Consider the following 19,085-nt stretch of genomic DNA (forward strand, 5'->3'; position numbering starts at 1 on the left):
TCCTTTTTGCAAAACTAATCTAATTATTATATAAATGAAATGTTAACTTTTTAACTTTATCTGTGATTTGTACTACATATGGATATCCGCTTTGGCTTCCTGTCTTTGTTACCATAATTTCTCCCACTTCCTATGTTGTACTCGTTTGATTATATTTGTCTGGTGTGATATTAATTGGTTAATTTTATTGCAATTTCAGGTGTTGAGAACACGGAGGGGGGCGGCGGTGGTGGCAGCGGTCATAAAGCATCCTTTCGTGGTGCCAACAAGCTGGCTCGTCGTGCACGTTCCTTCAAGGAGGATCTACTGGAACGCATATCGGCCATGCGTTCTCCAGGAGCACCCTCCACTCACACGGCACTACCTTCTCTTAGGTATACTATTCCAAATTGCTTAGTAGTCAAATTTATACAATGTGCATACATTTATTGTATGAAAAAGTTTCATGAAATTAGATCCTTTCTATAAAACTATCATATTTCCAAACATGTTCTTTGTTTTGCATTAAACCTCCTATACGAAGCAGTATAGCATTGATGCAACCACCGAGAAGTGAATTTTTTCGATTGAAGAGAATTATTTCTGCAATACTGCTGGTCAAATTTAAATATTTGACTTCAAGTCGATCGTTTCCTATAAGATTTTGTCTATTTATCTGATTTCATTGTTGAAACGGTTCCTCATCAAATTGGCAAGACCATCCTACCTACTATTTGTCACCACTATTTGAATATGATTTCAAATTTATAATCATAAAGATTTATTTATGTAGAAATTCAATACTGTAGATGTCGGTTAGGGGTAAAACTCGTAATGGCATCATGGTAGCATATGAAGTTTTATAAATAAATATAAAATTAAGATACTTATTAATAACATTCATCCTATTTTTTTTTTAGATCACAATCACCACTCAGTTCAAAAGGTCGTAATCAGCAGAAAGATGATCCAGAATCGAATCCGAGTAGAGATTTAGAATTATTAGTTAGACAAGTATGTCAATGTTTTTTTCTTGTGTATTTACATACATATTCATTTTTCGTTTATTAATTCATATTATTTATTTTAGGTTAAATGTGATTTAAAGCATTTTGGTGATGTGATATTGAAGAAAAAGCTTGAAATGCTACCGGGTAACGGTACCATTGTTTTGGATACAATCACTAACATACATACAGGTATTTAGATTTGTATAACTTCTTCGTTGAATCATTGTTTAAAGTTCTCGATGAATAATTTTATTGTTCTTTTCGTTATCGTAGCTGTTAGGCCATATGTGCCACCGTTGGGAGCCTTTCCGTCGGCAAAACTAGGATCAGCGTTGACTCGATTATGTCAAGCACTTGCGGATCTCATCAGACTATGCGATAAAAGTATGATAGCCGGAGAGAACTGTGCCGCTTTAGATAAAGCAAACGTTCAACGCATTACAGAGGAAGTCCAAAAGGCAGTTGAGGTACAGATTTTTTTGGCGTTTGTATATAATAATAATAATTTACTGGATTTGTTTTTATAAATTTTTATTATTAGGACTTGGCAAAGATTGCTGTTGAGGAAATTGCCGAAAATAATAATGCTGTCCATTTAAAATCAAACGGTACTACTGTTAAAGAGCCTAAGAATCTCAAATTGCAACCAAGGCCTGCTGCAGATGTTATGAGAATTTCATCTAACGATAGTCAGCGAAATTCTCTACCTGGTATGAGCTAGTCAATAATAATAAACAAATAGTTGATTCAATAACAATAAGAATAAAAATACTTATTTCAGATATTCCGCTGACTCCACATGAACGCCAAATACTTGAAGGTGTAGGAAATGGTTTTAATATACGTAGTTCACATTCTACTGAATCAATATTGGATTCTGTTTCTCCTCAAGAACCTCCACCTAAACCCCCTATCCCAATTAGGTATTTCTCAATATTTATTAATTTTATATCTAATTCGTTTAATTATAGAATTAATTAGTCAATATTTTTCTCATAGATCACTAGTGACAGCTCCTCCATTACCGCCAAAAAAGAAACCAGTAGATTCGTGCCATCTATCTGCAACAGATCGGTATGTTAATTTACATATATACCGAATTACCCTTTTTGATATTTTTAAGATATATTTTCAAATTTATTTTATTTTGTAGTTCATCACTTCAGTCTCACAGTAGTGGATCATTAGATTCAATGTTAAATGTTTCAAACGACGAAGAAATTAGGGCTATTATGGATCGAAATTCGACTAACTTTGACGATTCTTTACCGATGAGTATTGATGGTATAAAAATTGTAATACTTACATACACATACATACATATGTATATAAAATTTTTGAAAACCTTTTATAATTTTTTTCAGGAACAATAGCTCCATTAAATAATAGATTATCACTGGAATCTAATTCTACATTAGACACAAGCTCAAATATATGCGCAAATAATAATCATTTATCCAATGAAATGATTCCCCATTCATCTCAAATAGGCGATATTTATTTGGGTGAATCTGCCATCAATCCAAACATTAACCAACACAGGTTAATATTTGATAGTATTTTTAGTTATAATGTAAAATTTTATTCACTAAAACTTTATTCTTTTGTATACTAGATTTTCAAGTGAGTCTGGATTTGTTTCAATGGGCAATACTCGTAATTCTGAAATATCTTATTCGAGCTTCAACAGTTCTTCACTTTTGCAACACCAGAAATCGTCACTGTCTTACATAGACTCCACACCTACCCCGAGCGATTTACCGTCTTCTATGCTAACAGACTTAATCAATAATGACAAGTGTCAGATAGTATCATCGAATAAAGTTCTCGACGTGAGCAGTATGGCGAACGTCGTCCAGCATTCCATGAAAGAAATGTCGTCTAAAAGAGTTTTCGGTGTATACGGTAGAACGTTCACAACCAACGAAAGCTTCAATTCGTCAATGTCCACCAATACTGTAGACATTCAAAAAACATCCGTACAATCGTTCGCCCAGAAGAATTCTACTCAAGCTATAGTCATTGACCAGAGTAATACCAGCAGTAAAGTGAGCGTGAGCGTTAATAATACAAGTTTTTCATCGGAAAATTCCGACACTGTTCAAATTAGTTCTGAAAATAATGTATCGACTGATGTGTGTGATTCCAATTCATTGCCGCCTGCTCTACCGGTCAAAACAAGAATAAACAGCAAACTGGGCTTTCAAAATGATAATTTAAGTGATCATAGTTTATTTAATTCGTCTATTGATGATCAGACTATTGAATTCAGGTAATTTTATATACATATATTTTTTAATTTTATTGTAGACAATAGAACCTGTGTTTAATAATGCATATGTTGTCTCGATTAACCATGTATGTATTGTTTCTATTGCTTATAAGGATGTTTGTTGTTTTATTCAGAGATCGTATAACACCTTGTCCTATTCATTGCCACGCAGATGGAATGATGCAAAGGCCTCATACATTGATGGACCAATCATGTAGTCAGCCACCACCGCTTCCCATAAAGAAGAAACACAGTTAGTTTTCGATGTTTATATATTATTTTTTTTTTATTATAGTTTCCAACCTTCATTAATGTCATATTTAATGCTTAAAATGGTGATGGAAAATTAACACAATGGTGGATTACTCATCTCTTTGACAGTTCTTTTAGTTTTATATACATATTTATTAATTCAAGCGATTACACTTTAAATCTCTGCTTTTTGTTAGTTGACAATATAAATAGTATCTTTTCACAAGGCATAATATAATATTTTAAGATTGATAGTCTGCAGCTTCACCTGCAAAATTTATTTAGCCATCACTATGTGCGTTTTTTTTTTTGATAATATTTATTTCCACAATTGTATATCAGAAGCTTTAATTCTGGAAATTAGTCGGATTTTAATTTAAAAATTTTATTATTTATTATTTTAATTTTTTAACAATTTTTTGTTGGAGTATGTAAGCTTATTGTTTATGTTAATCATATAAATGTGGAATCCTGTTTGATATTTGTTGTTACATGTTGCATTTTCAATGAGAACTAATATAACAATTATCATTAAAATCCCATTATATGTGTGTATATGTGTACCTGTTCATGTGCATCATATCATCTAGTTACAAAATAATTTGAAATTTGTTACATAATGACATTCATCTTATCAAGTTAGGTTTTTAATAAATTAAAATCATTCACTTTTTTATTTTTATTTGAAAAATAAATTCAGAAAATTGAAAATCATTTTAATTTAAATAATGCTTCTTTGAATTGATTAAAGTTTCCAGTTAAAATCTAAATAAACCAAACATTTCAAATTGCCAGATTGTCATATACAAGATGTCCATTTAAATGCATTGTCTTTTTCTCCGTTATAAATTCAATTTCAACATGATTGCATCGTCTTGTATATGTATTATCCTTTTTGATCTAATTATTCATTAAATTTTAATTTCTATTGTAATAATTTTGAGCTAACCTTGTTTGTATCTTACTATTTTCTCTCTCCAAACATCTCATCTGCATTACGTGTCCACTTCAGTGTTCCAAAGTGTCGCTTATTCGGGTGAGTCTTTTATAGTTCAAAAACATTTGCTTGGAATTATTTTGCATGGAACCTTGCGTTCATCAACTGCAGTAGTTGTTTTTACTCATCACTTTTTTTTTTGTTTATTGCTTTTAACAAAATTCATTGCTTTTACAATTTTTTATATGCTTGTTTATTTAATGTATGCATACATACATATACCTATATATATATATATATATATATATATATATATATATATATATATATATATATATATATATATATATATATATATATATTTACTTTCAAATTACTGAGATGAATAGTGAAAAAAATACTTTTTCGAAGAAAAAAAAAATTGACATGCATGGACACACATCTCATCATGTATTCAGATATCATTCATCTACATGTTTATATACATTTATTACATACATATATGTATACGTATGTATTTCCCGTACACCGGTGTGTTGAATACACATTTCGAAATTATTTCTAACTTAATTTCTCACCTGGGCAATATGCTAGTTACAAATATATTAATAAATGCATGTTTTATGTATTTGCTCTTGTACAGTTATTTAATTTTTCTGTGTATAAATACATATAATCATGATTGATTTTTTTTTTACTCAAAATAGTTATAAACATGAAATGATCTTAAATTAGATTATGTCTTTGTATTATTTTTTTAGCATAATTTACCTTAAATTTAATTTTGATATAAATATTTGATTTTTTTATTGTGGCTCTTGATGCATGTTTTTATAAAATCTTGATTTTAATTTTAAAATTAATTATGTATTTTTTAATTTATCATTAATTATTTATATTTTTAACACAAAATTAATGCATTCAATAATTTGGCACAAAACTTACAGGCACAACTTTATTATCACTTAAATTTTGCTTTACGACAAAACATTGAAACAATAACATTGGAAGTGTTCTTTCTGGAGAATATTGATATTCCATAATTAGCATTCCTATCCTACTTATGAAAACTTACTTTTGAATTATTGAAATTGTTTCATACACGTAGCACTTCAAAGGATTTACTATATTCATCCCGAGTTTAAAAAAAAATGAAAATACTTAACGTGTAGTAATTTTTAGTAATGGCGTATATGGAAATGTTCGGAAACTGCAGTCACTCTCCACAAAGTTCTACAGAGTTTCTCCGACACTCTGTCCACGCGTATAATTCAGAACATTCGGCGAGTCATTTTGTATCGTCATCCCAATTTCAACAACTGACCAACGCATCATTTGGATTGAATAATAGTCAGAACGGACAAAGCATTGTCAATAATGTTCTTGGATGTAATCAGCAATTAACACAAAGTCATACTCTGCATCACTTCAGTATTTCCTCGGGAGGTGGAAATAACAATCAACAAACCATAAGGTAAAAAAATTGAATTATGTTAAATTTATCCATTTACTATTATTTCAGCATGGTGTAGATTATTATTTTATTTTTTAAAGTGGATTTTCTTCACCTCTGAAGTCCCCTAATTTTATTAGAGAAGATTCCATAAAATCTGATGCCTCATCCATAAATAGTTTATCAACAAATAGTTCGAATCTACCAGTGAATGCTATCACCTCCTCAATTCCACCAGCATTACCACCAAAGAAAATAAAAGCTAAACAGGTTAAATAGTTTTCCCGTATATTCACTAGATTTTGAAGTATGTAGTTATTCCTTAATTGACACATTATTTTTTTATGATTTTTAACAGACTCCGAACCATTCACCTGCTAAACCACCTCTCAGTCCAAAACCCCCACTTGTGACCCAAACTGGAACATCTTCACCAACAACACCTGGGCCATTGACGTGCACCACACCAAATGGACGAATTTCTACAAGTCCTGCCCCAAGATTCCAATTCGATCCTCCATCGGTGATAATCGAAAATGCCTTATTATTAGTAAATTTCCAACTTTTGTTTATAATTTCTTTTGAAATATATGTATATTCAAATGTTTTGTCTTCATACTTTGATAGATAATGATGAACTATATAAATGCTCTTTTTAGAATGCTGAAGACGATCAGTGGCAACAGAATGCAAACAAACCGGGGAAATTCCCCGTTGAAGACTTAGATTTGGAACCGAGAACAAATGCTAGCTCTAGTCCAAGTAGTCGCGATGCCGATCCTAGTTTAGAAACTGAGGTACTATTACATAATATTTCAAAAGTGGAGTATTCAGTATTCTTTGAGAAAAGTAAATTTTGTGATAACTCAAACTTTTGACTTTGTTTAGACTGAAAATGAACCTGATATAATATTAGAATTGGATGTATCTGCAAGACTTGTGCGGAAACGACCTACGGAAGATGGCCCGGAAATAAGAGGTGGAAATCCAGATGCGCTTATCGTACATGCCATAAAATGTACCAAAGGTAATATTAATTTTTAATCTTAATATTCATCATTTTCATAATGCTGATTATGATTTATATTTCTTAGCATTATTTATAATAATAAAAATTCATTTTTCATTCCATTAATCATGTTTTTCACTTACTGCCGCTTTTTGCAGATAAAAATACAGGTAATCATTAGTTTGTAACTTTTATTTATACTGGTCATTTTTCATCATTTGTTTTCTCAAATCATCGTAGATGTATAAACCTCTGTACAATATTATTTTTCGCAGATTTTTCTTATCAAGAGGCATTCCTAACTACATATAGAACATTCGTATCCCCGTTGAATTTAATAGAAAAACTGAATAGAAGGCATGCATTTTTAGCAAGACACGGTCAAAATACTAAAGCTAGGGAAGTCCAATCTCTGTTGACGAGAATTGTGGGTGATCTTACGTACGTATTTTAGTTTTTTCATTTTTCTGTCAGTATTAGATTGTATATAAATTTAGTTTTTAAATTTATATGTTTAGAATGGCTGATATGGATAATGAACTTATGGTAACTATTATGGACTTTGTATATGGCTTAGTTTGCTCTGGAGATTTAGCTATGGCCAAAGTTTTAAGAGTTATAATTTTAGAAAAGTACAAGGCAAAACAACTAGCGGTTAGTATATATATATACTTTTTCGATTTAACATATTATGTATAGAACTATATATCTACATACCTATTACATATTGTTTTATATTAAAAATATGTGCTCATTTTTTACAGTTGCAGCAACAACAATCTCTGGCAGCTGGACTTCAATGGACCGCCACTGTTTCAGCACGACGTGATTCGGTGCTTGAACAAAAAGCAGAAGCAGTGGCTGAACAAATGACGCTGCTAGACGCAGAATTATTTACAAGAATTCCACCGCCAGAAGCATTACTTTGGGCGCGAGATCAGTGTGAAGAAACGAGTCCAAATCTTACTAGATTTACAGAACATTTTAATAAAATGAGTTATTGGTAAGCAATGTTGAAGATTTTATTTAAAATTAATTTTCCAATGAAAAGCCCTGGTTGTTTAACTTTATTGTATTATTTTCAGGGCACGATCTCGTATATTAGAACAAGAGGAAGCCCGTGACAGGGAAAAATATGTGAGCAAATTTATCAAAGTCATGAAGCATTTGCGAAAAATGAATAATTTCAATTCATATTTGGCGCTACTGAGTGCTCTTGATTCTGCTCCTATTCGCCGTCTTGACTGGCAAAAACATATCATTGATGGACTCAAAGAATATTGTGCTCTCATAGATAGCAGCTCAAGTTTTAGGGCTTACAGACAGGCATTAGCTGAGACACAGCCTCCTTGCATACCATATATGTAAGTTTATTTCTTCGGACATTAACATAACTCGGTATAGTCTCAAATTTATACATAATTTTTTTTACAGAGGATTAGTATTACAAGATTTGACATTCGTTCACATTGGTAATTCGGACTTGTTACAAGACGGAAGTATCAATTTTTCAAAACGTTGGCAACAATATCATATATTGGAAAATATGAAACGTTTTAGCAAAGCGTAAGTATTTGTACTTCGATAATTTCTAATTCACTATACATTTAGTTGATTATATATATTTATTGATTATAGCCAATACACTTTCAAAAAGAATGAGCGTATAATTGCAATGTTTAACGGCTTTGACGATGTATTAAATGAAGAAGCAATGTGGCAAATATCTGAAGCGATCAAACCAAGAGGCAGTAGAAAGAACAACTCCAACTCTTAGGATAATCGTATTTTTTTGTTTGTTTTATAAATAAATATTCAGTTCAATCGGTTTTGTATTGATATTTAATTTGTAAATTATTTTTATATTTCTTTTGGCTGTAGATATATCATCAAATGTATCATTCGTTGATTTATCCTCCAAATGTTTGGTGCCAAGTATTAAAACATCATTTTAAGAATAATGCCAAATATTAAATAAGTTTCTTTGTCATGAGAAACGCATGTACTGTATGCAGATCTGTAGTTATACATACATATATGTATAATCTCCTATGAATATGTACATTAAAAATACACAATTTTCCATTTTAAGTAATTATAATATCTCGGTCAAATTAACTCGATCATCGGAAATATCTTAATGTTATAATTTCAAACCACCCCATCTTCCTTTAACTACAATTCTGCGTATGTGCACAGATACACATACACACATGTACATATCGATTGTGTGATATTCTATTATTGGTAATATCAGTCGCATTTCAGTATAGACTATTTTATAATAATTAATTGAATATGCAAATTGCATGTAGCACCATTTAATATTTATTTACTTTTATTGTTAAAACTATTTATTCCTATTAAAAGATCAATTTTTAACGACAATGTCTAACTACATGATTTTTTTTTTTTTTATTGTTTTGTCATGAATTTATTTATTGAAATGAGTCATTTAGATTTATAATTTATGTACTATATTTGTAAACATACTTGTATTAATTTTGCACAAAAATATTAATGTGTAGTAAATACTATATGATATTGAAGATATTATTAAATTATTGTATATGTATATAGTAAGAGAACAGTATGTCAGTCGGATTTTAATAGTGGAATGATACGATGTGTGAATAAATTCTATGTATATTTTTTCATTTATTGTTCCATGTGTATTTTATTTTTAAATTAAATATACTCTTAACATATTTGTGTTTTGACCAATGTTATAATGAATATTTTGATTGGTCAGACTACGAATACATATGTAAATTATATGTAACATCTTTATGTTGCCATCTCAGCGTACCAAAATGCTGATGTAATATTACTAAAACATTTTGCGTAATATTTTGACAGTATTATACCAGTATTGTTGATTTTGATACTGGTATTGCTACGGCTTAAGATGATTCTAAAAATTATACTAGTTTTGAAAACGATACAATGGCTTAAATGGAGCTGAGCCGTTCGCTCAGCAAATCAACCCCCGGGACTGGAACAGCCGCAATGTGTACACCAAGAGATTATTAAATATAATTCAATTTAGACGAAATATAAGCATCGTTGTTTTTGCATGAACGTAGTTGAAATATTGCATGCATTTCAGAATAATGTTAATATTCAAATAGATCTTTAGGCAATCGGTGAAATTTTTCCTTACTGGATAAAAGCTAAAAGATTAAATTTATCTACTATTGTTATTGTAGATTAACTCGATCACTATCGTCATTATGTCTTCGATTAACTAAAAGAAATATCATATTTTAAACGTTTTGATATAAGCTTGCCTAATTGAAGTTTGGTGCTCACTTTTCAAAGACATTGCAATAATTATCTGCCTTCTAGCACTCCTTGAATTACAACTATTAGTTGTTTATAATGCTTTGACATTATATCATAGTGTATTTGTTGATACATTAGCATACGTGAACATATTTCTTGCTGAAATAAGTGTTTTACAGACGAATCGTGCCATTCTTCATCAAAATCGTTATATGAAATTATTCCACAATTTTATTTTTGCTATGTAATGAAAGCTTTTCATGACATTCATAATATCAACATGAATTATTTTCATTTTGACGTTTTTTTCCCCTCATTCAGATTGTTCCCAGATATTGAAATTTAAATGAAATTAATTAATAACGCTACTTAGGTAGGTAGTGGTCTAATTAAATCATCATCTAGTCCAAAAGATATTTTGTATTATATAATTAATCTTATAAGTTACACGTATGTGTATTAAACCTTATCATACAATGGTATGTAAAGCGTTTAATACATTTTTTTTGGAAAACGGCACATCTCTAATTCTATTTATATTTGTATTTACACTCAATTTATGACATTTCAATTGTACATACATTCATATACAGTGATTTAAACTATGCTTTTTTGTTATTCGTGTATTTCTTCTTATGTTACGGTTGTTATTTTGTATTAGGTTTATGATTTGCATTATGAGATATAAATATATTTGATAATTTTTTTAATTGATCTATTTACATTATTTTCATTAATAAATTTTTTTATTTATTTTTTGTTTTATTATTTTTTTTTTATCTCACTCAGCAGATTTTTTTCCGGTGTTAACTTTCGGGTTTAAAATTTTTTTCTCACATGTATATTGTCATCATTTTTAATTATTTACTTGCAGTTTTAAACTTTAAAAGAATAATCGGAATCTTCTCGGATTAAAAAAAAATGAAAAACTTCAGGAGAGAAGGGTATTTATATGAATATTTATAGAATTTATTAAATTGAAACACATAAAAGGGAAATTGGAACTAATATGAACAACGACATTAAAGTTAAGGGAATTTCAATAGTGAAATATACAAGAAGAAACATAAATTGAACGAAATATTATTTACTATAAAGCTGTGATATTTTTTAATTAAAAAAAATCTTTTTCGTAAAATCTGTTTAAGCACTCTATACACGTTTACACTAAAATAGGTTTCTAATTTACTGTAGGGTTCAATGTGTGTATTTTTTTACCATAGATATAAACGTTTAAAGAAGTATTATTTTTATGAGAATGCTAAAGGACTATCAGAATGACTGGCATACTAGCGTAGGTTGTGAACGTTTTGAGAATAGATAAGACTTATTGACGAATTAGAGTTCTTTGAAAGAATGTTTGCTTTAGTATTTTGTTTACACTTATTTATGGAATGAAACCACATTGAATATATTTTATAATGTTGAAACCCAAATCAAAAAACTATTTTTTTTTTATTTTTGGGGAAAAACTCATTTATATTTCAATCTACATATGTATATGTATGTACGTATATTTTTCTATGTACTGATTTTAAAAAAGCCCGAAAGACGAACCCATTTTGATCTTATTTCATAGTGTAATTGATTTATACATTTTAATTCCTAATTAATTAAGATGGTATACATATATTGTAAATTAATTGGTGTGTTTATGTAGAATACCCGTATAGGAATTTTCTGTAGTAAAATTAGTGCATGCGTTGATTTTATTGCTAAAATTTTAATTCTAGAATAATTGATGGAATATTATTATGCTTACAGTTATTTGTTGTAAATGTGTAATAAATTATTTTAATTTTTATCAATTGAATAGTGAATACATTACATGATATCATATTTAGATAGCAATTGTGTATAATTATAATAAATGTGTAATTTATAAACTTGAAACTTTTATGATTGTTCATATGAATGTTATGGATTTATAAAAAAAAATTTCATAATTAATCGAATGTCCAAATCAATGACTGAGCTATTTGAGTGGTATTTAAATGTGTATATGTCGAAAATATTTTAATATAATTTTTATTAATGACTACTCAATACTTTGCATATATAATATACAATTTAATCGCAAAAACAATAGGCTCTCATTTGAATGTTCGTACAAATGGTATTATTTTGCATCAGTTTTTTGTTTTAAATGACCAAAATTTAATCATAGAAAATGAAAAGCAATATTTTCCAAAATGATCGATACCGTAACAGTTTAATATTACGTGCATTGGGATAGTTTTTACAATTGAAAAGTAATCTTAAATGCATCAAAGCAATGAAGTACACAATGTACGCAAATGCCAGTACAAATATCATATTAAAATCTAAATGATCGTTTACAGTGCATGCAATGGAATTTACATTGTATAACATTTTCCATATAATCGGAACAATATATGTTTTTAAGTTAATTGAAACGTAAAGCAACATATAAACACCATTAATATTATATAATTATAAAAGTTCAACGCTCTAAAACATGTACCATTTTTATTAAAAATTTACTGTAATAAATGTACATAATTTAATTCACAACAATGTCAATTTTTGGGCCATATGTACGATTTAAGGTCCGTTTATACTAGCCAACAGCTCGGCACAACACTGCACGGAAAAGACTACTTCTATTCATCACCGCCCGTTTTCGGCACGTTCATACTTATTTTGAAGTGCAAGTTTATTTTTGAGTGCAAGGCAGAATTGACTAAAATATACATTACAGAGTGTTACGATACGGCACAATATTGCTTACTTTCCAAAAATATTCATATGCAATGGCGGCACTTTCATTGGTACGGGTGCAATGACCACTATGGCGTAACATTATGCGTGAATATTTCCACAGTGGTCAAATAAAACCAGTTCTGCTTGATATTTCTCGGTGATATGTACTGCTGTATAATATGAATAGATCGTGTTGGTTACTGCTGTTACGTTACGCACATATTACGGAATGTATGAATGTCTCCATATAGAATGTATTAAAGAATATTTTTCGTGCAGTTGTGCTGTGCTAGTATAAATGAACCTGTATACGTTGAAAATTAGTATATTTGTGTAAAAAAAAAAGAAATAACTATCGACTGAATAAATGTTAATTTTCAACGAAAAAAATTGTTTACTCATAATGTAAATACTGATTTATGTGTATTTACATAGGAGTAAGAATCACCAACTTTTTCAAGTACACAAACACCAAAATACAACAAGCAAACTTAACGAATATATCAATGCTTTAAATAACCAATGTTTTTTGTACACTTCAACGATTTATATTTTTGAGGTTGTTTTATATGACTCATTTTTGATGTGTAGTGTGCCACAGTATGGTAATTACGAATAACGTTGGCAATCGCCGTTTTAATAATGAAAAAATAACCCCACTGAACTATGACTTAAATTTATTATATAAATGTTTTCAAGGTACATGACTGACCTATTGTAATGCCTTATTTAAAAAGCTCATCATGTTTACTTTTTATAATTTGCTTGGATGTTTTATTTGTGAGCATATAATAATAATTCAAAGGCCTAATGAGTGTGTAGATGTAATGAAAAATCTAATAAATTAATTAAAATCTAAACTTGTGTATTTATTTGTTATTATATTTATATTTGCAGTATTTAACGCAAACCTACAAACACAGGGAGTGCCGGAACCCCATTTAGGGCTGTTTCAGATACAGATATATTAGGAAAAGGAGTAAGGCACGGAGACAACATATCTCCTAAACTAATCAATGCGGTGCTTGATGGGGTTTTCAGGAACCTTAAATGGGACACAGCAGGAGTAAGTATCAACAGTCGCTTCATGAGTCATCTTCGGTTCGCAGACGATATAGTTTTAATAGCTCGCAATCCAGCTGACCTACTTAACAGACTAACACAGCTATAGAGGGAAAGTAGGATTAAAATTAACGTAGATAAGACCAAACTAATGTTCAATAGTTATTGCATGCCTGATAGCATTTCATTAGATGATAAAATAGTAGAAGTAGTAAATAATTATTTATATTTAGGTCAAATAATAGGGGTCTACCTGACGGGCCTGAATGTAAAACGCCCGAGAACGCAAATATCGGAAGGCAAAGATCGAAAATCGAAAGATCTTAAGTCGAAAGATAAAAAAAAGGGTGCATGGTAAACGGTACATACTCACTTAATTTGCGCGAGCAGGATACAACAGGAACAAGAGGAACAGGCTTTTCCTCCCGTATTAATGTGCGCGCGCAGAATACGGGAGGAAAAGCCTGTTCCTCTTGTTCCTGTTGTATCCTGCTCGCGCAAATTAAGTGAGTATGTACCGTTTACTATGCGCCCTTTTTATTTGATCTTTCGATTTTCGATCTTTGCCTTCCGATATTTGCGTTTTCGGGCGTTTCACATTCGGGCCCGTCACGGAGACCGAAATAATAGATATGTCCGGTAGTAAAGAAGAAGAAATAAAGAGATGTATGAAATAAGGATAGAGTGCATTTGAACGAATGAATGTCTTTTTTATATCAAAAATGCCACAAAGTACACAAATTCCAATGCACTCAAAGAAGTATGGATAACGGCATAACAAGGAAAGACAGGAAGCGGAATACATGGGTGAGAAGTATGACAAAGGTAGTGGACATAGTGAATAGAGTAAAGAGATTTAAATGGCAATGGGCGGGCCACGTGGCTAGAAAAATGGACGGAAGGTGGACAAAAGAACTGATAGAATGGTTCCTGAGAGAATGCAAAAGGTTAAAAGAAGGCCGCAAGGAAGATGGGTAGAGGAAATTAGGAAAATGTCAGGTGAGATGGATGAGAGTTGCGCAAAGCAGAGACAAGTGGAAGCGTGTTGTAGAGGCCTTCATCCAGCAGTGGATGGTGAGTGGCTATAGATCAGGAGTGGCCAAATCGTCGACCGCGTAGCTATTTATAGTCGCCCACCCGTCCTATATGTCATCACCTTCGGGCTATATAAGAGGTAATTTTACTTAAGATACCGTAAGCTGAAAAGTATGCGAACCGCTGACTTAACACCGGCAGTCTACTAACACAATGTTAGTAGACTGCCGGCAATAATTTAAAAAGTAGGTCGCCTGTAGTGATCAAAAGTTTGGCTACCCCTGCTATAGATGATAATGATGATATTTAAATTTTATTAGGACGCAAAAATAATTTACATACATAGAAACGATGTAAAAAGTGGAATCTATATATATAAAAATAAATGTCTGTGTGTGTCTTATAGGCTCCTAAGCCACTGAACATATTACGATGAAACTTTCAGAATTTGTTGTATGCATGTCCGGGAAGATTACTGTGAAAAAAAACGGGAAAAACGAGAATGATTGTCATTGCAACGCAATAATTTCAAATGTGTTCGCTGCCTGCGTTTTTCCGACAAATGGGATCGGGAACGAGAATGAGAACGAGAAAGGGAACTGGAACGGGAATGAGAACGGGAATGGGAATGAGAACGGGAACGGGGACGAGAACGGGAATTGCATGCGTTATTATGGCATTGCAACGCATGCCTGAGTTCAGCTAGTATATAATAAAAACACTACGGAAAAAAATAAGACTTCAAAATTGGTACATAAATAATTTTATTTTTAGTGACTTCGTGTATTATAAACATTCTATTTATATAAAGTGTTTGAAAAGAAAATACATACACACATTGTAAATATATCAAATACATCAAAAATAGCTTTTGGATATCCAAAATCTGAAAATATTAGTTTTTAAAGGTGTAAAAGATGTGTTCCTTTAAGTGTGAACATAATATAATTTACGTAAAATAAACTTTAAATAAAGGAATAATAAGTTAAATTTTACATTAATATTGTGCTATAGTTTCAAAAACGTTAAAACATTTTTTTCTTCACAGCTGTGAAACGTTCCATATATTCGTTGTAACCATCTAAACTCATAAGTTGTTTGGAATCGAATAAATTTCCATCCAAACATAGAGTGTGAATCTTCGAGTCTCGCAAGAGTGATGCGTGAATCGCCGTTAGCGGTAAGCAATTTTCTTCCAATCGTAACACCTTTAATTTAGAACATTGTGAAATCTCCTCGGATATGTTGGAGACTTGATTCTGATTCATGTTTAGTTCGGACGCTTGCAGCTGTCGAATTTGCGGTGGAATGTTTGTAATTTTGTTATGGGATAACTCCAACATGTCTAAATGTTTTAATTTGCACAATTCTAGAGGGAAATCGGTCAACATGTTGTTGTTCAAATAGATCTGTTTTAAATTAGAAAGATTTTCAGTGGACGGGGGGACATGTTTGATCATATTGAACCCTGCATTCAAACACTCCAATTTTGTTAATTTTCCGACGGTCTGCGGCAGCCCCTCCAACCGATTTTGACTCACGTTCAGTTGCTTCAGTATTGAAAATTCCCCCAAACACTCGGGAAGCGAATGAAATCTATTTTCAGATACGTCCAAATTTCTTATCAGTCCATTGAGATCTTTGACTTCTGGTGGCAATTCTTTTAATTTTTGATTAGAAATTTTCAATAAACCTGTTTTTCCAGCGGTCTCATAGTGTTGTTTGAGACCGGAATTTCCCATATTTGACCAAAAAACGCACGAATTTAAAAAATAATCCAAAAATGTTGACAAGACGAAATTTATTTTGACAGCTCAATGTCGAATGACGTTTCCGTTGTGTTGTACTCAATATTTTTTCATGCTTATTTCACTCTAAACACCTTTTTATTCGGCCATTATTGAGAGTACATAATATATCAATCGTTGCCAAAAAAATCGCGAATATGGAATATCTGACACTCGAGCTTTCGTTTTGATTGATGGAATTTTTGAGTGCCAGATGTTCCGTGATCGAGATTTCAGTGACATGCGCGAGATCCCTTTTTTCTACTTATTTAGTGATCATTGTCTATTGTTCATACAATTTTCTTGTTAGTATTACGTTATTAGTAAGCTCAAATCTTTAAAATTTCGGTATTATTTATTCCCATCTGAATCTAGTTTGTCTCTAATCAGAATTTCTATTTTTATTGTCGAAATATTATATTAACATCTACGCGAAATATTGTACTAACATCTACGCGAAATATTGTACTAACGAGAATGCGAGTGCCAGATATTCTGTATTAACGATTTTTGTGGCAATGATTATCGTGCGCGTGATCGCAATTTGCGCAATAAAGTCTGTTCATACCTATCCAGCACGACCCGTATCCTGCAGGTGTCATGCAAGTACGGACAGTATTCTTTAGTACATTATATATGGACGCGCATGAATGCATAAATGCGCGAATGGAGTATGAATACGTGGGTTTGGTGCAAACGATCGAAAAGCGCCAGACAGATTGAACCACAGATTAACTGGATGGCTGCTTTAAACGCAATTCTCGACTTCACGAATGAAAAATTACACATCAGATGACGAGTAACCTTTCGATGTGCACAGATGCAATTATTAATATGGTAATTATTAAAATTGAGTTGGATCTTTCTGGCGAGTTTTTTCGGAAAAAACTCGGAACTTAAGTATCAGAAGCACAGAACGTATACAGGGTAGGTATGTCGGGACTTCGGGTAGATTTCGCTTAGTGTAAGTGCGAGCAGTGCGCACGCATAAGGTACACGTGTCGTTAATCTGTGGTTCAGTCTGTCTGACGCTTTTCGATCGTTTGCACCGCATCGGAATACGTCCATATAATGTACCAAAGAATACTATCCGCACTTGCAGGACACCTGCAGGATACGGGTCGTGCTGGATAGGTATGAAAAGACCTTACATAATCCGTTTACCGAAAATAATAATATAAAAAACGAATATTCAATAGAGTTGTAGGAATATAACACAAAGTGTGCCATTTCTAAGCAAAAACAGTGATCCCATATATCCTGTACAATCACGCAGAACTCGAGAGCAACCACCCCTTCGACCATTCCAGAAGAAAGAGTTCATCGTTCGATCATAAACAAACAATGATCTCACCAGGCCACTGCGACACATATCCTGAAAATCGTTTACTCGTGGCAATCATTTACACGTGTTCGCATTCATGTGTGGCGCTTGAACCTATAAAACACGCGCCTCGAAAATAGGTCGACACGTGCTTCGCATACACGTGTCTTGGAAACAAAGGAAGCGTATGACCCCATTCTCTTACGGACATCGTCCTGGCTTTGACCCCAAAGCTATAAAACTCTCGCCCTGAGAACACGTGCCCTGGAGAACAAAGAGATCTTTTGTACACGCCACGCTTAGAACTTCCATATATAAACCCGCACAGCAGACGCAGCAGCAGTCCAGTCCAGACTTTTCCCTGAAGCAGGCAACTAGCCCACTTCCCCGTGAAATTTTCTGTACTTACCATAAATTGTATTCTGGAGAAAATAAATATACTCTGTTAACTACAGCGAGTTTCCGTAGGCCGGGTTTCGGTCACAACATAACCTCTCGACCTACAGAGTAATTTATAATGAATACTTTCAAGCTATGCGCACATATTGAACCGAAATAAAAAATAAATAAATAAACAAACGAATATGTACGATGCTGGCTGAAAAGGCAGAAGTTGTGGCGTTTGGATGTGACGAAAAACATCAGAGCCTGTAACGACAGAAGGCAGCTGGTCGTTGCCGGCGCAGGGAGTTGGCAGGGGCGTGCTCGCATCGGCGCATGGAGGCGCTGCAGTGGGTGGCCGCTCGCGTCGCCGGGGGCGGAGCGCCCACTTCGCCCGCGCCCCCCTCCCTCTCTCTCTCCCTCTCCCCCGCCATCCTCTCGCCGTTCCTCACCGATCAGGTGCGCACTTGCATTATTACTTGTATACAAAATACTCTTGTACAATATTTACTTGATTCACACACTCCACACTCCACACTCCACACTCCACATCAAAACACTCGCTGTCACTACAC

At 32.3% G+C, this 19,085-nt stretch overlaps 3 protein-coding genes across 14 annotated transcripts in view; 2 read left to right on the top strand and 1 right to left on the bottom strand.

The window, feature by feature from the left end:
* Positions 1-10,949, top strand: part of LOC143919763 (guanine nucleotide-releasing factor 2-like) — a 46,949-nt gene extending 36,000 nt beyond the window's left edge. The window contains exons 3-25 of one of the 2 annotated variants that reach the window (XM_077442273.1): positions 200-374; positions 900-993; positions 1,070-1,178; positions 1,263-1,456; positions 1,531-1,699; positions 1,771-1,912; positions 1,989-2,063; positions 2,143-2,273; positions 2,354-2,531; positions 2,605-3,261; positions 3,396-3,514; positions 4,526-4,549; positions 5,633-5,924; positions 6,005-6,173; positions 6,262-6,453; positions 6,563-6,700; positions 6,792-6,930; positions 7,188-7,353; positions 7,431-7,566; positions 7,677-7,915; positions 7,998-8,276; positions 8,347-8,478; positions 8,551-10,949. In XM_077442273.1, the coding sequence (XP_077298399.1) occupies positions 200-374; positions 900-993; positions 1,070-1,178; positions 1,263-1,456; positions 1,531-1,699; positions 1,771-1,912; positions 1,989-2,063; positions 2,143-2,273; positions 2,354-2,531; positions 2,605-3,261; positions 3,396-3,514; positions 4,526-4,549; positions 5,633-5,924; positions 6,005-6,173; positions 6,262-6,453; positions 6,563-6,700; positions 6,792-6,930; positions 7,188-7,353; positions 7,431-7,566; positions 7,677-7,915; positions 7,998-8,276; positions 8,347-8,478; positions 8,551-8,689 (4,088 nt within the window). In that variant the 3' untranslated portion in view covers positions 8,690-10,949. The remainder of the gene's footprint in view (positions 1-199; positions 375-899; positions 994-1,069; positions 1,179-1,262; positions 1,457-1,530; positions 1,700-1,770; positions 1,913-1,988; positions 2,064-2,142; positions 2,274-2,353; positions 2,532-2,604; positions 3,262-3,395; positions 3,515-4,525; positions 4,550-5,632; positions 5,925-6,004; positions 6,174-6,261; positions 6,454-6,562; positions 6,701-6,791; positions 6,931-7,187; positions 7,354-7,430; positions 7,567-7,676; positions 7,916-7,997; positions 8,277-8,346; positions 8,479-8,550) is intronic. The other variant, XM_077442274.1, reaches the window with a different exon arrangement.
* A 5,094-nt stretch (positions 10,950-16,043) lies between these two features.
* LOC143920424 (leucine-rich repeat-containing protein 57-like) lies at positions 16,044-16,760 on the bottom strand. Its single transcript, XM_077443310.1, has one exon. The coding sequence runs from the start codon at positions 16,758-16,760 to the stop codon at positions 16,044-16,046; it is 717 nt and encodes a 238-aa protein (XP_077299436.1).
* Positions 16,761-18,757: 1,997 nt separating this feature from the next.
* sws (patatin like phospholipase domain containing sws) overlaps positions 18,758-19,085 on the top strand; it is a 30,483-nt gene continuing 30,155 nt past the window's right edge. For all 11 annotated transcript variants that reach the window (XR_013261270.1, XR_013261271.1, XR_013261274.1 and 8 more), the window contains exon 1: positions 18,758-18,969. Coding sequence is in view for 6 of the 11 variants with exons in the window: in XM_077442276.1 (XP_077298402.1) it covers positions 18,847-18,969 (123 nt within the window). In the remaining 5 variants the exon portion in view is untranslated. The remainder of the gene's footprint in view (positions 18,970-19,085) is intronic.

The sequence above is a fragment of the Arctopsyche grandis genome, chromosome 12 (assembly GCF_051622035.1).
Source record: "Arctopsyche grandis isolate Sample6627 chromosome 12, ASM5162203v2, whole genome shotgun sequence".
NCBI lineage: Eukaryota > Metazoa > Arthropoda > Insecta > Trichoptera > Hydropsychidae > Arctopsyche > Arctopsyche grandis.